The 16,286-nt window shown below is 41.5% G+C and overlaps 1 protein-coding gene across 15 annotated transcripts in view; it reads left to right on the top strand.

The window, feature by feature from the left end:
* Positions 1-16,286, top strand: part of CELF4 (CUGBP Elav-like family member 4) — a 908,448-nt gene that overhangs the window by 844,045 nt on the left and 48,117 nt on the right. For 8 of the 15 annotated variants that reach the window (XR_012715420.1, XM_075269742.1, XM_075269740.1 and 5 more), the window contains exons 10-11: positions 803-883; positions 7,960-8,103. Coding sequence is in view for 14 of the 15 variants with exons in the window: in XM_075269742.1 (XP_075125843.1) it covers positions 803-883; positions 7,960-8,103 (225 nt within the window). In the remaining variant the exon portion in view is untranslated. The remainder of the gene's footprint in view (positions 1-802; positions 884-7,959; positions 8,104-16,286) is intronic. The other 7 variants (XM_075269750.1, XM_075269747.1, XM_075269752.1 and 4 more) reach the window with 1 other exon arrangement.

The raw sequence follows: 16,286 nt of genomic DNA, 5'->3' as shown, positions 1-16,286 counted from the left end.
TATAATAATTTTCATGACACCTGGCACCCCCTGCCCACGTACGTTAATAAGTGCATTATGTCATGCCATAGATATTGCACTAAAAGCTATGGACGGGTTCCCAACCATCAGAGCAGCAGTAGATCTGAACAGCAGAGGGCAGCAAAGATAATGCATTGCTATATAAGGATTCCGGCCGTGGTTCCGAATTCCCGAATAATTGTATCAAAAAACAAAAGGGTAACCGAGCGCCGCCGCACAAAAATTGCCATTTAGACCTGTACTGAGCATGATTATAATCTGTCAGCATGCATAATCTTTTCTTGCGGCTTTCATGGGAATCAAGCAGATTGGATTTTTCAGACCTTGGTGAATGGGGAATGACACATAAATATAGCAATTTGTATCCATTATTTCTTAGTACACAGGCCTTAAATATACATTATTAGGTTTCTTGCTATGTCAGCTCGGGGAACATACTGTACCATTACTGCTCAGAGCACTTACATTCGGTACAATATAATTGGCACGTAGGTGAACCAGAAGAAAAAAACTGCAAATACCAGTATGATGTAGAAATCAAGGAAAGTGTCAGATCTGACAACACCCGGCTCTTGAATAAGAGATTTCTTTAGTACTGCGGTCTATGAAAGTATCACCTTTGGCATTGCAACGTTTTCCACAATTTCATGCAACATACTGTAACCTACAATTATAACCCGTTGGGTCAGGAAGCCCGGTAACATTTTAGACCTTTTTTAGTGGGAATGAATAGAAAGTTAATAGAGTCTTGCTGACTTCTCTTTTCTTGTTTTCCCAATAGCTGCTTATCCTGCTGCCTATGGACAGATCAGTCAAGCTTTTCCACAGCCACCTCCAATGATCCCACAGCAACAGAGAGAAGGTGAGTCCCTAAATTATATATAGATGTGACCTTTCTTACCTTTTTTCTTGGCTCGGTGTATGCCGAAATAAGTGATGACCAGCTTTGAAAAAAACATGATTTTGTGATACACATTTACAGTCATCATTAGGTGATCTATGGGGGGCTGACACCCAAACCACGCATATATCTGCTGTAGCTTCTAACACCTGGATTACTGGATCTATATGGGATCCAGGTGTGTGATCCCTATAGATTCAATACTTATGATCTATCCTGTAGATAGGTCATCAGTATCATAAATGCATTTGGGGCCAGAAAATCCTTTTAAGATAAACACCAGAGTAATCTGATTGCTATGGACGTGATGTCTGACATCAAATTTAGGCCTCATGCACATGGCCGAGTAGGTGCTAATTTTTTTTTAAAGAAATGTGTTAGGGAATTGCTAGGACAGCAATTCCCCAGTAGCTGCTGTTGAACCCTGGGACGGGACACAAGAGATAGTGAGCCCTAAGCTGAAGCCCCCAACTGTCCCTTCCTATTGCCAGGCCCTATCCTACGTATTAGGCGGCAACCACGAAGACGTTCCCTCCCTGTATATGTGAAACACAAAACGGAGACAAGACGGACAACAACAAAGGGAGGTCAGCTAGCCAATGGTCAGTAACAGTCGAGCGATGCAGTGCCAAATTGGAGTCTAAAGAATAGTCAGTGAGGAAAGCCAAAGGTCAAGGATAAGAATACAAGCAAAAATAGTGACAGTAAGGAGCAGGTACGCAGAAGGCAATAGCAAGCATAGGTCCCTATTTAGTCAAGACTAAATAGGGAGGAAGAACCCGCCCCTGGAGTTGACAGGAAGGCAGGATGTCAATCACACAAATTAACACTTAATGAACAGAGGCAAACAAGGGCAGAAGACGGGTGTGGTGCAAATACAATCACAGCACTAGAGCCGTGTTCACACAGTACAACCAAAAACTTTAAGCCAAGAACCAAACTGCACACGCCTCCTGCGCCACAGCACACGAGCAGAGGGCGGTGCAGAGACCCGAACAGGCAGAGATGTTACAGAATGTACTCGGATCACACTCAGATGACATCCATTTGTTGCTCGAAGATTGATGCCTTCAATGCTACATTCATTTCAATGGGGAGTTTCATTTTTGTTCAAATTCAAGGGGGTATAAGGACCCCATTTGTGGTGATCAGTATAAACCATATGGGACACAGTCCGTCCTTTGCTGTAATTTGTTGGAAACACCAATATATTTCCATTATGAGTCTCTTCTTAAAGGAGTTGCACAGGATTAGAAAACATGGCTATTGATCATATGTAAAAGTTATAGCTCAGCCCCATTACAATGAATAAGAATGACAATGTACCCAACGGACATAATGTCACTTCCTGAGAACAACGAAACAGCCATCTTTTCTAATCCTTCACAGCCCCTCTAAATATAGTTCGGAAAGTGGACACAAACATTATACAGCGAGAAACCCAAAGTTTTAAAGGTCAATTCCGTTTTCTGTAGCAATACACTTCAAGAACCACACTGACCAAACAAGGAACCAGTTGGACCTTCCTATAACTGTTGTCATCCACACCAATAGACAGCAAACTAAAATGTTAGTAGCCAACAACAAATTCCTAGACATGTTGGTCACCTGGTTCCTAAGATTTGCCCATTCCTCATGGAGATCTAGTGAAAATTTTAGGAGACCTTAAGATAATTTTCCATTTAAAAGGGTGGGCATAATACAGTACACTCCACTAGAAGGAAGCCCTATCGAATATCCTGGTACCATATTGACCAATCTTGATCACCCTGTTGTGTTTTGTCCCTGGCAATAGGGTTTAATGCGGATTTTTATAATCCATGAACGTTCATAGCCTTGAATAAATCTTCTCCTGGACAGATGAATACAATATTGTGGCGGCTCGATGTTTATTCTTGGCGTTCAGCTTTGGTCAGCTGCCTATAAATTGTCCCTAACCTGCTAATGACTTGTACAGGACACTGTTTGTTTTGTTCTACATGTGGTAGTTGTGGCATCAATCTCCGAGCGGCCGGGATGAGCTGAAGTTTAATCAATAAGTGCAGGGAGGTGGTAATGGAACTGAGCTCACGAGAGGGGCGCATCGGAGGCGGCTAGGCTGGAGAGACCTGATTACTGCTGAGCCTGATATACACTTTAGGCTGATCTAGAGCTATTCTTAAAAAACAAACACAAACTTTAGGAAAACGCTCTGCGGGTTTCTCTGCACTACAAGTCCAGTGTCAGCCGAGGACAACGCATTTGTCCTCTGCGCCAGGCTTTTATGGAACTAAAGACCTACCATAAATTATTTTGGAGTCATTGTTTTCGACTAGTTATGGCTGAACGCTAATCCGAAAAAATATAACAAAAGGAATCGTATCAGCGTAGAAACATAGAGAAATGTCCAGAAAGGAATAAAGGGGTTATACACGTCTACCCATAAGCCTTGTTATGGAGGCTATGGAGTGGTGTCCTACACCCTGACAAAAACAGAGACATTTTCTAAGGTGGCCTCTCATTCTCCAAGACTTGGCACAAACAGGGCAAAAATGGCAAGTAAAGGTCTGTAGAGGTGGCTTACCACTCATGAGAAAAAATGATTGGACGTGTTGAAATTCAACGTTCTCAACTTTTGCCGGAAGTAATGCCTGACAGCGATTTGTTCCCCCACCCCTTTCAGAACACATGCACTCTTGTCTAAACTGAGTGCCCAAATCTATGGTGAGGTCCAAAGGGATAGCTATGGTCGAACTAATGCTTGGCCAATGGCTACTGAAAGTGTATACTCAACTTTTCTCTTCTTTGTGATGCCACTTTTTATCCTTGAGGATGATTGGTAACTATTTGCAGACCACACTCCATTATAGGAATGTACAAGGGTGGTCAACATTTCAAACAAAATTGGACAAGAGAACCAAAAACATGGGATGTCGGCACAAATGCTTATAATGTATTGTATTTGCTGAACTGCTGTTTCAATGTGTCTGTGGTCATTTTACTAGAACTTCAAAGTATCTATAAATCACCAGAAGAATATTTACTTCCATTGCTTTCTAGACAATTGCAAATGATGGAGTTTGCTGGTGATATATTGACATAAGTAGGGATTCCTTTGACCCTATAACAGAGTAAGTCTGTTAGAAAGAAACCCAAAATACTCTAAAATTTCTACATGATGCAAGATAGTCATCGAATACATTCAAAAACATACATTGCTTATACTGTCACCCATGTCTAGTATATGTATCCATGTCTAGTACCAATATCTAAGATTATTTCTTGCTTCTTCCAAACCCTGCAGAGCTTATATTAAAATGGACCTTTAAGGATCTACAGTGTGAGAATGATGTCACTACAGGTCCAGGAAGCTGCACCAATTGCTGATGATAGCTTTGGGGGATAGTAATGGGGCATAGAGACCTGGCTGTGAGAGAGAAGGGCATTATGGGTAGTTATATGAGAGAAGGGGGCAAATTGTCCGAGAGGTAGAAGAGGAGCGATGAGGCATTGTGACAGAAGAGGTAGGGCAGAAGAACTGGAGGAATGGGCTCTCAGGGTAAGAGAAGACATTGAGTGTAGACAACGATTACTATTAAATTGATGGTCTCTCAAACATTATAATGAGTTGACTGGAGTGTCCTTTTAACTCACCGAAGTATAAAGCAAGTGAATGACCTGCAACAATTTCATACACAAAGCTTCTACATAATCCAATAAATTTAGGGATTGTCCCACAAACGACATTTATCACTTACCTACATCTGATCAACAAGCGCTCAATGGATCACTAGAGCATAATGCTATTTTCAGCTGTCTCTATCAGTCTCATAGACTTTTAATGGGACAAAACTGGGCACTCCATTCCAGATCTTCCTCATATATATCATACTGTAAGGAGAATTGGGAAATGTGGGATGTCCATTCTAGTAATCGCTGACAAACCCATTAGTGAGACCTCAAGCAATCAGGCACTTTTACCTATTTCTATTGCGGTCTTTAGTATGTCCATTTATTCTTTTGTTAGGACCCACGACTGGGTCGGAATTTCGAGTCCCCCATTCCTCAGCACAGTGTAGAGGATCTTGCATGGAGCATCACCCAAGTATGTCCACTGGCACTCAATTCAACGTCTATGGGGTTGACGTAAATAGGTGACTCAATTGTCTTACTCATAGACTTTCACTGGAGTGGCACCACACACATGCTCAACCACCATTGAACTCTGAGCAGTGAGAACTATGACCCATGGTTCTATTCCAGTGACCCAAGCGGGTCCCAGTGGTGAGGCCATCATTGATGAGATCATAAATTCTAATTTTGAGAAAACTCTTTTGGCTAATCGAATCTATGCATGATGCTAGGTGTCAGGGAATGTCTACCTCCATTGACTTTGGTGTTGGGTCCTCTTTAAATCCATAATCATCCATTACCTGAACTCCGTGTGACATTACACACAAGAGGGATCTGGATGTGGAGTCTGTTTACAAATGAAGCTCCACTTTATTATGGGCCATTATTTCTACTTGTTAGACTTTTATGTAACAAGGCATCCATCATTAAGATGTAAGCACCTAAATGTCACCGCTATTTAGCTGTAACGGGGATGGCGGCATTAACGATGCAATCTTCATTTTATCACTTCCACATTAAACATGAATTGATTTTATTTCTTCATATATCTATTTTGGTCAGATTAGCAAACTCCAGAAAAATCTAATTAGCTGCAGAACATAAGTGAATGTTTACCGGGGCATCACACGCGTCTAATGGGGGTATGGGAACCAATAGCGCAGTTATTACCCCATCATCATGCAGCCTGGGGGGGGGAGGATGTCATAGGCTTGCATAGAGTCTGATAATATTCTTGTTTGCTTGAATTGCTTATTGATTATCTGCATTCTTCCAAAAAATCCAAAAACATACCAATGTATCTGGAGCCAGTTATCAAAATATGTCTTCTGCTATTAGTAGATAGAACGGGTTATAATAAGCAGTGCCAACCAAGCTACAGTAAGTATGGCCTCTGGTCTATCACCTATTACTTGAATAGGACCAGAGATGCTTCTGCCCCATCCTTGTGCAGCAGCTTCTGGACCCGGACGGAGTAAGGGGCTGAGGTGTCAGATCACCACCGATCAGATACTGATAACCTATCCTGTGCATTAGATGATGACCCAGTGGGCCCAGGCTCTAACACAATAATGGTCTAGTAGAAGAAACCAAAATTTGAAGGGTGGTATGGTTTATCTCCTAGTCCAGACTTAAACTATGCCCAATCGATCATGGATAAAAATGGCTATGACAAACAGAGATAATAGTCATTTTTTCACAGCCATTTTGTATTAAAAGATCCCTCATAGACTAGAATATATTATCAGAGGGTGCAGATCTCTTCCTAAATGTGTCAGCTCCTTCACCTCTGCTGGAATCTGCGCTGATCAATTTCTTCTTGGCTGGACATATCCTAAAATGTATGGTGTGAGATGACCAGCTTTGAAAAAAAAAGCAAGATTTTGCGATACTCTGTCAGGAGTTGTTTGTTTTATGTATCTTTATGTTGCCACCCAGTGGTTGTGATGTGCATTACAAGTTGTCATAATAATGTACTGAATTTATATAGAGAAACAAGCCCATAACTATCTAAATCTAAATCTAAATCTTTGGACTGACATTCATATCCTAATCCATAGATCTTTGCCTGTCCATCTCCCTTTTTTCTTAGTTTTAAATGAAATCCTCATTTTTCTACCCCTTTTGAAGCTACGTCAGTGTAACAGTAAGCCCCTTCCTATGAAGGGTTAAACTGAAATTCTCTGTATTCATTAATTAAGGTCGCCCGCACACCCTCGACTTCAGATTAAGCGTCTCTGTCACCTCTGAACTTAAGCTTTTGTATGAAATGCAGAGATCAGCTGCTCCCTCACGACAACGCTCTCAGCAAATTAGTGGGGGGAAAATTGTACTTAGCAAATATTCATCAAGGCTTCATTTTCTATTAGTAGCGAGAAATGCTCGGAGACCCTAATTGTGTTCACGCTGAGACAGAAGAATTTTAATGTGCTTTAAATGGGCATCTGTCAGGGCACTGATCCATCTTCTTTCATTTTGCCAGCAAGGTGAATGAAACACAGGCATAAGAGGTGGGCAGGGGCCCTTGGGGTCCATATTGTAACATAGCCTAGCTAAAAAAACAATCTAAACATATTTCATCAGATCTGATACAAATACTAAATGATTCATCCACTTATTTATCTATTTTCCAGTGATTGAAGATACTCTCCACCATCTGCCAACTTTATATAGTGGGGCAGGTGCACCTTTCTGCAACTTTAACTAAGAAGTGGAAACTAGTCAGTGTTGATCAGATTGATCGATGCTTTGCAGGATCATGGATGGTGGAGATCCTGGGTCCAAAAAAAATAATGGAGCTCCTATCCCACCTGCTAAGGTTGACCACCTGACTCTTATAGCCCTATGTAGAAAAGTCTGGCAGTTGTATGTGTGGTGTTATGTCGATAGATAGATAGATAGATAGATAGATAGATAGATAGATAGATAGATAGATAGATAGATAGATAGATAGATAGACAAACAGATAGAAAGATAGATAGATAGATAGATAGATAGATAGATAGATAGATAGATAGATAGATAGATAGATAGATAATGGTGGATGGATGGATGGATGGATGGATAGATAGATAGATAGATAGATAGATAGATAGATAGATAGATAGATACTGCAGATGATGGATGGTGGATAGCTGGTCGGTGCTTATGGTCATAGTTGAGTAGCAGCCCTGTAGACTATACCTGAGCCTTAGCTTTGGTATTGACATTTCTGGTCGTTCTCTGGAAACCAGGTCATGGAGCCAACAACCCCCATTGCTAGGTCAGATTATGTAAATCCAGAGTTAGACCACCAAGCTGGTTCTTCACCTCAGGTTCAGTAAGGCCTACTTACAACTGTGTTATATGGAAATACAAAGCTTCTGTGACATGAGATCTTCTGCCGTAACAAGCTCTGTTCTTTTTTTTTTTTTTTGTCTTTTCAGGACCCGAGGGCTGCAACCTGTTTATCTACCATCTGCCCCAGGAATTTGGGGACACCGAGCTGATGCAGATGTTCCTGCCTTTCGGTAATGTCATCTCCTCGAAAGTGTTTGTGGATCGGGCGACAAACCAAAGTAAATGCTTTGGTGGGTAAAGATAACAAACATAATAAGCTTCATCCAGGAATTTATAAAAAGGGTTTTTCTTAGACACTCACCTGCTTGATTTCATTGTAATATTCTCTCCTCTAGCCTGACGTCTGCTCATGATAGGGACTAAACCGAGAGCTTGAAGGCGACAAATACTAAAACCTAGACCCTTGTTGTATCAATAACCAATGACAACTCAGCATTTTGCAGTGTCCATTCACTTCCTACAGTGATGGGGTTCCAGGGCCCCAATAAGTTCTCCGTATGCAGCTACCTTTAGTATATTATATGATTCATTAAGTGGATAATTTTTTATATGTACAATACATTTTAACTTCCTAATATACTTTGTGTATCAGGTTTTCATGGTTTATTAAGATCTCTGCTTGTTGTCAGGGCCAGTTTGGAGCTGCCTCAAAATCAGCTCCAATTTCCATGTGAAATCCTCTTCCCATTGTTTTCAATGTAAGATATTGCCGTGGCTGAATCAATCAAAAACCAACGTACAATGCTCGATTTGCCCCATTGTCTAGGAGGCTGATCCCTTGCAAACTCACAATAGAATTCCAAGGCTCGGCTTTGGCTCCATCACGGGCTTCACAGGATTGGTTTTTGAAGGGGAAATTTGGGTGGAAGACTGCCCAATTTCTTCCGTGTTAACTTACCCTTATGGTTTACGCCTAGAAAATGAAAATCAGTTTCCATTATGTAATGGTCACACAGGCACAAAGCTCGTTCCATTGTAGTCTGGTTACTGGAGCTAAGGACCACTATGAATTTTCAGTACCAATCTGGCACCAAAAAATTGGCGATATTTAGATTTTTGCTCAGAAATCAGAGCCTGGTGTGGGTCTAAAAATCATTCTTTGGCTGGAATGGTGGGTGTGTAGCACCCATTGGAGCCCATGATGTGCAGCGAACAGGAGTAGGCCCCAAGATGGAAGTCTACCTCTCTGACCTGGGTCACAGTCTGCGGTACTATGGTTTGTCAAGATGGCGGCTGTCTCTCTTCCCACTGATCCTGTCACAGGTCCTACGGTGGTGTGATGGCAGGGGGCATGCACTGATGTAGATGATGGTGCCCTTATGGAGCACACATGGATCACTTGATCCAAGCAGGTTTCCATTTCAGGACAGCAAGCAGAGATCTTGAAGCAATATACGGAAAGTATATCAGAAAACTGCAATATACAATGAGTTTTAGTTACATAGAATAAATTCTTGGCATGTGAACTGATAAATGACTTATGTCAGAAGGTTGGCGTCTGTGCCCAGTATGTCTGTGTATAAGGCTGGCACACTGCTGGTTGATATTGTGATATATTCATTATTTTCTATGATTTCTATATATACAAACAAAATGGCCAGGATCTTAGTGATGGGGGATTGGAGTATGCTAGGGTCTATATGGAGCAGAGGGGCCCCTATAGCAAATAAAGGCCTAACCATTAAAAGAAGGTCCTCACCTTCAGATGGTTTATGGCACCGCTGCCCATGACTGCCTCCATGGCCTTGTTTAAAGGTCATGTTGCCCTGGGCAGTTTAGTGCTGAAGCATCCCCTTGCCACTTATTTACCCCCCTCTTCCAATTTGCCCTCTTCATTACCCTCTGACTTGGTAATGACAAACCAAATTTTGGGCCCCTGAATGTCCTACACTTATGGTATATAGTATATAATGCCAATCCCTTGTTCTACAACAGGGGTAGGGAACCTTTGGCTCTCCAGCTGCTGTGAAGCTACAACTCCCAGCATGCTCCATTCACTTCCATGGGAGTTCCCAGAACAGCAGAGCCAGTATGCATGCTGGGAGTTGTAGTTTTGCAACAGCTGGAGAGCGGTACGTTCCCTACCCCTGTTCTACAAGAAGATTGTTATATTGTAGACCTTATGGTTCTGATCAGTGCAGATGTAGCAGAGTTGGTTTTGTGTCTGATTCCTATCACTACGAGGCATATGTTCTAATGTCATGTCATAGCAGTTTCCATGATAATTGCATTAGTGAGAATGGGTCCCATTCCAATGTCATATGTACAATGGACAGCCATTGGCAAAGAGACAATTTATCTATATTCATCATACTGACAGGGGACAAGCAGGGGATGCATTTGACCGTTTGGGGACTACAGAGCCTATTCAGACAGGCACTCCTGCTTTCCGCTATGGCAGTAGTATTATACTGTACACATATATAGGATCTTAAAAGGTGCGGATCAGGACAAAATCTAAGGTTGCAATATGTTGTGCTTAATGGTGAAATGTTTATTACTGCTATGTCTGCTGAAGGGGATTTTACTGATGGTCAGACAGCTGGGGCAGAGGAATATTATGTAGACATATAGATTACATTATGTATGTGCTTTTGTTTGGTCACTGTATATAGCATTTATTTGGTCATTGTATGGTGCTAGTATTTCATCACTATATTTTGGTCTAGTTTGAGCAGTGTAGGTTCATATTTGATCCCTTTAATTATTTTATTACTGTACATTAGTATTATTTGATCCCTATATGTTGGTATTATTTGAGCACTGTATATCGGTATTATTTGATCCCTTTATGCTAGTATTATTTGATAACTGTGGGTTAGTATTACTTCAACACTACATGTTGGTATCATTTGAGCATTGTATGTTCTTACTATTGGATCACTTTCTGTATTATTTGAGCATTGTATGTTAATATATTTTATCACTGTATGTTGGTATCATATGAGCGCTGTGTGTTGACATTATTTAATCACTGTATGTTGGTATTATTTGATCACTCTATGTTAGAATAATTTGGTCACTGTGGGTTGCTATTATTTGACCACTGTATGTTGGTATCACTTGATCACTTCATGCTAGCATTAGTATTATATTGTCACTGTATGTTGGTATTATTTCAGCACTGTATGTTGGTATTATTTCAGCACTGTATGCCGGCATTATTCCTGCGCTGTATGTTGGTATTATTTCAGCACTGTATGTTGGTATTAGTTGACTACCCTATGCTGGTGTTATTTCAGCACTGTATATTGGTATTACGTGATTATTGTAGGTTGGTATTATTTGCTCACTGTATGTTAGCATTATTTCTGCATTGTATGTTGGTGTTATTTGCTTACTGTATATTTGTGTTATTTCCACACTGTATTGGCATTAGACATTGTATGTCGCTGTACTAAAAAGTATACCATCAAGTATACTATCTTTCTTTTGCAGTGTATGGTGGTGGAGACTATGTATGGTGTTGTTATTGGTAACTACACACTGCATGGCACTTTAATCCTATAGATTTATTATACTGAGAATTTTCAATTTAATCTCTTAAATATGTTGCCCACTTAAGACTATACCATTTTTCTAGGAGGATCCCCCCCAAAAAAGCTAATCTACAGTAAGTGTATCTTGCTACTTTGATCCCAACTGATCATCTGTAATCTGTTGAGAACATAACAGCAAGTGTTCAGTTTCCCTGCAGTGCCACCACTGGGGAAATTATGTATTACACAATTGTTATTGAAATCAATGGATTGTCTTGGTCGTGTTTGGATGGCTTAGGTCCTCCAGAGCAGAAGAAGCTTTAAGTAGCCACTCTTTAAGATGCGGGGTCCTAAAGAAAAGGCCACTCAACCCCTCTACTAACCCAGAATCATCTAAAAGGGTATTTAAAACCAAATAACTCCTTTACATAATAAGATCAAACATTACCTGACAGATGGATCTTTGTCCCAGAGATAGACCACTATATAATATTACATCACCCAAAGCTCTCCATAGGTTTTTCATAAACTGATATTTCCTTCATGTCCGTAAGTCACAAGATTACTAAACTTCACATTATTGTGTCACAAAGTGATATGCTACCTGTGTCTACGTGCAGTCACTCAGTGGCAGTGTAGGGAATTGCGGCCTTTCAAGGGTTTAGTTAGCATGTAGTGATATTGTATACAATTAGCTTCATAAAAGTTTGGAGACCTTAACCAAAATTAGATCTAACTTAAGGGCGGACACCATGATATTGTCATATTGGGGCCCCGTGGTTGATTGATATAAACAGAAGCACAACTAAGATGTGAACAGAGCCTTAGATGGACACATTAATGATTTGGGGCCTCCGTCAAACCCCTCCGAAGGAGGAGACCTGAAGCAGAATTAAGCCTATCTAGGACGTGGCCATATGTCAAAATGAACCCTAGAGTACATAGACAATTCATCTAAGAAGTTGCAGAACTTCTGGAGAACTTCTGCAGAACTGGAGAACATTCAAAGTCCTGCATCTTGTTTGGCCTCAAAACAGGTCAATGAGCAATATCTTCAAAAAGTGAGCAACTGGGCAAACATATTGTAGGATTGATGATGGAGAATGGACAAACCGCTATCTTACTAGAGGAACGTCAATCTTTGGCAATGTTCTCCAAGTCATGTTCCGTGGACAGAGGAGTCATAACTGGAGCTGTATGAATAACACGCGTGTCATTATATTTGAAGCATTGCTTTGAACACGCAATAGACACTGTTATAAAGGTAGTGGTGTGATATTGTGGAGGATCTTCAGGATATGGTCAACTTGCCACTACTGAAGGATCAATGAATTCTAACTAGGTTCAACGAAAAGACAATGATAAAAAGAATTTTAGATGTATGTTTGGGACTGTCCTGGCTATGACTTTCTGTGGGACACATGTAAGTGTCATGCAGGAACCTCACAATAGATAGTCTCCCAAAAGGAAGAGAAAACCAAAATTCCTCAACCTGAAAGACTAAAAGCCAACTATAGTTATTCAATGGGGTAGTTACTGGGGGTGAAGAACTCTGGGTCTTATTTATGAAAATGATCTAAAAGTAAATTACAGGTTATAACTCATCGGGTGTGGACCCCCTATGTGATCCACTGGGTTTCACTCTTTAACCTTATATAGGGATCTAGTCTTTGCTGCAGAGAATCATCAGATTAATACCTACAGATGTAGATGATGGCTCAACAAGGAGGCCCCAGAGGCATCAATGCATGGAGAATGGATCAAGCAGGAGAATAGTCACATCTGGGGTGAAGTGTGGGCCGGTGGAGTACATTCACAGTTGGTGATACAGGCAACAGGTCAGGTCAGGCAGCTTAGGTTTAAAGATGTGGAATAAGTGGAGATCAGACACAAGTAATCAGCAGAACAGGGATCAGGTAAGAGGAATGGAGGTAATATGGGGTCAAATACTAGTAGACAGGACACAAGTGCAGCACACCTTTGGAAAAATTAGCAAGCTAGGAGCTTATTTTGCTCAGGCTGCCTGAAACAGCCCCCTGGAGGATTGGGTGGGAGGAGACTTCAAGGTTTTAGAGTCTTTTAAAGGGCCAGCACACCCTACAGGTAAGAACTGAAACACAGCACTTCTAGCCAGAAAGGAGCAGAGAAAAGGAGGATGCCCGACTAGGTGGCGCAGCACTGTCCTTGTTGTCCATATAGCGCTGTCATATTCAGCAGTGCTGTACACATAGTACCAACAGTGTCCCATAAAGGGCTCACAATCTAAATTCCCTATTAGTATGATTTTTGGTGTGTGGGAAGAAACAGGAGTATCCGAAGGAAACCCACACAAGCACGGGGAGAACCTACAGACTTCCTTGTCGTGTGTTGCCCTCGGCCAGATAAGTCTGATGGTCTTTTACATAACTTTTGCAATAGATAAGAAACAAGTAGGACTCCACTGAAGGGGGTGAATACTTTGTAACTATACGATTCATGGAGGATGCAATCTCTATACTTCCAGTAGACATTGTGGCCTATCCCTGTGTCATTCTCATCACGTTTCGGCCCATCTTCCTTCGCTGAGCATTTCTGTTCCCCTTGGCCGCTCACAGTCAGGAGATTTGGCTGTACAATCCTATTAGGTCCTTATAGGGAAAGTTTCCCTGCAGCAAAAACTTTACCAGCGAAATAACAGGAAAGCGAATCAAAGGCGAGAAAGAAACTGTTGCTGTCAGTGGGATTTCCCATTGATAAATCCGTTTGTTTTTCCGTCAGGGCTGCAGCCAGGAAAGTCTGATAAACACAACTCCCCGAGTTTCTGGCAGCGGCTCGGACGCTCTGATTTGTTTTCGACATGTTAATGTTGATGCCAGTTCCCCCCAGCTGGGGCCCGCATTCCCCGTGGCATTCTGGGGGTTAAATTATTCATGGCGGCAATGCAGATTTAAGACATCAAAGGAGAAGATGATATTTTTTTATTGGCTTATTTTTATTCTACTTACAGAGACCGTGAAAAAGATTTTTCAGGAGCAATCTCTGTGAATTTATCTGTATAATAAAATTAGCTTCTATGGCGTTGGGTAAAACAGCTCCCACGGTGACACTGATCCCGCACGTTATAAAAGAGCATTTCCACCTAAAATCACAAAATCCCCAGTACATAGAAGACCTTCAGTCGTCCTCTGCGGCCCAGTTGTTCAAAGTTCTATTTATCCGTTCCAAGGAAAGCTGGGTGGCAACCAATATGGCCAGAACTAGCCTTATAGGGGTTTACATCTAACTGAACGCCACTCCGAAATAACAAATCTATGCAAACGTATTATTGAATATCTAGGCCAGTTTACCATTCAGGAGTCCAAGAAGCTGGGTATTAAGAAATATTGGTATGACAGACATCACCCAACTTTCTGAGAGCCCCGTAACCTGCAAATTCAAAAAGGCGTCTCCTAAACAACTAAAAAAACCTAATTTGCCACTCAGGGTTGTAGGAAAGCCATTAGCCTACAAATATGGCTAAAGTTCTAGTTCCTAAAGGTGACGTCACCCTGCTTTTCTGCAGCTGAAGATCAAATCAATGCAGAATTATTGCAGAATTAGACCAATGTATTATTTGGCATCCTGGAAAGCTGGGTGATAAGCAGTACAGCTGCAGAGATTGTCACTCAGCTTTCCGAGATCGGTGAGTGTTTCTCTGTCTGAACCCCCTAATAAAGTCACTTAATCCCTATTCTGTGCAGTGGGTGATAAGTGTTCTAGCCAATCCCATCCAATATATTGCATAAAAATATGCGCAGCTGATATGCTGAAATTTCCTAAACCGTTGCGTTTTTAGAAATCGCGGCATGTCCATTACACCTATGGAAACAGCGGCAGTATCCATATAAGTATAATGGAAGTAAAAACCCTGCAGACTCACTATGAAAAGCGCTTCAGAAAAACCACAATGCATTTCAACCTCAGTTTTCCCCCAACGCTTTTTTATTGTAGCCACTACATGGGTTCTTAGCCTAAAGAGGACGTTTCACCAGCTCCAACTCTTAGCATCATTCAACTGGTGCAGCTCCATTGATTTTGCAACTGTTAGAATTTTTTCTCTAGCCCCCACCATTCCTGAGCAATCAGTGCAGTCATTTTCAGTAGAATTATGCTGTCCTCTGTCAGGTGGGCAATCCCTTACTGTCTGCTCCAAGCAAGGACCGACCAACCGACAGTAGATTGTATTATTGCGCTGAAAGTAACATAAGTGATTACTCAGGAATGGTGGGGGCTAGTGAAAATACGGCACCTATTGAAGGATGTAATAATATGGAAGTGGTAGAGGTAGTGAAGGCTACACTTTTTGCAGCGCTACTAATTGATTTTAACTATTGTGTAACAACTCACAACCACAAGATTGCATATAAGTCAATGTATTCAATTGGACTGCAGCTGCAGCTTAAGAATCAGTTCACACGTTTTGGCAGCGGATTTTGATGCGCAATCCGCCTCAAAATCCGCTGCCAAAACCAGTTCCCATTGATTTCAATGGGAGCCGCTCGCTTTTTTTTCCGCTAGCTAGTAGCGGAAAAAAGAAGCGAGATGACTCTTCTTGCTGCGGATTCCGCGGCTGAATCAGCCGTGGTGTCCACGGCGCGAGGCTCCCTCCCGATTAAGCCCATTCATTTGGGCCTAATCTGGAGCAGAATGCCGTGACGGGATACCGGTGCACTGCACTAGCATTCCGTCGTGGCTGGCCGAGCGAAACGTTCACACGTGGAATGCAAATTCTGCAGTGTGAACATACCCTAATAGTTAAAATCAATTAATAGCTCTACAAAAAGTCACAGTGTATCCCTATCCTTAAAGAATGTCATCTGCCATTTAGGATTATAGGAAAGTTGGATTATATTCCCTGTGGAATCTGTAACTGTGACCCTATGGATTGTGATCCAGCTTTCCCAGAAACAGAGGGG

This window comes from Leptodactylus fuscus, chromosome 1 (assembly GCF_031893055.1).
Source record: "Leptodactylus fuscus isolate aLepFus1 chromosome 1, aLepFus1.hap2, whole genome shotgun sequence".
NCBI classification, from domain to species: Eukaryota; Metazoa; Chordata; class Amphibia; order Anura; family Leptodactylidae; genus Leptodactylus; species Leptodactylus fuscus.
This window is presented reverse-complemented; position numbering and strand designations above follow the sequence as displayed.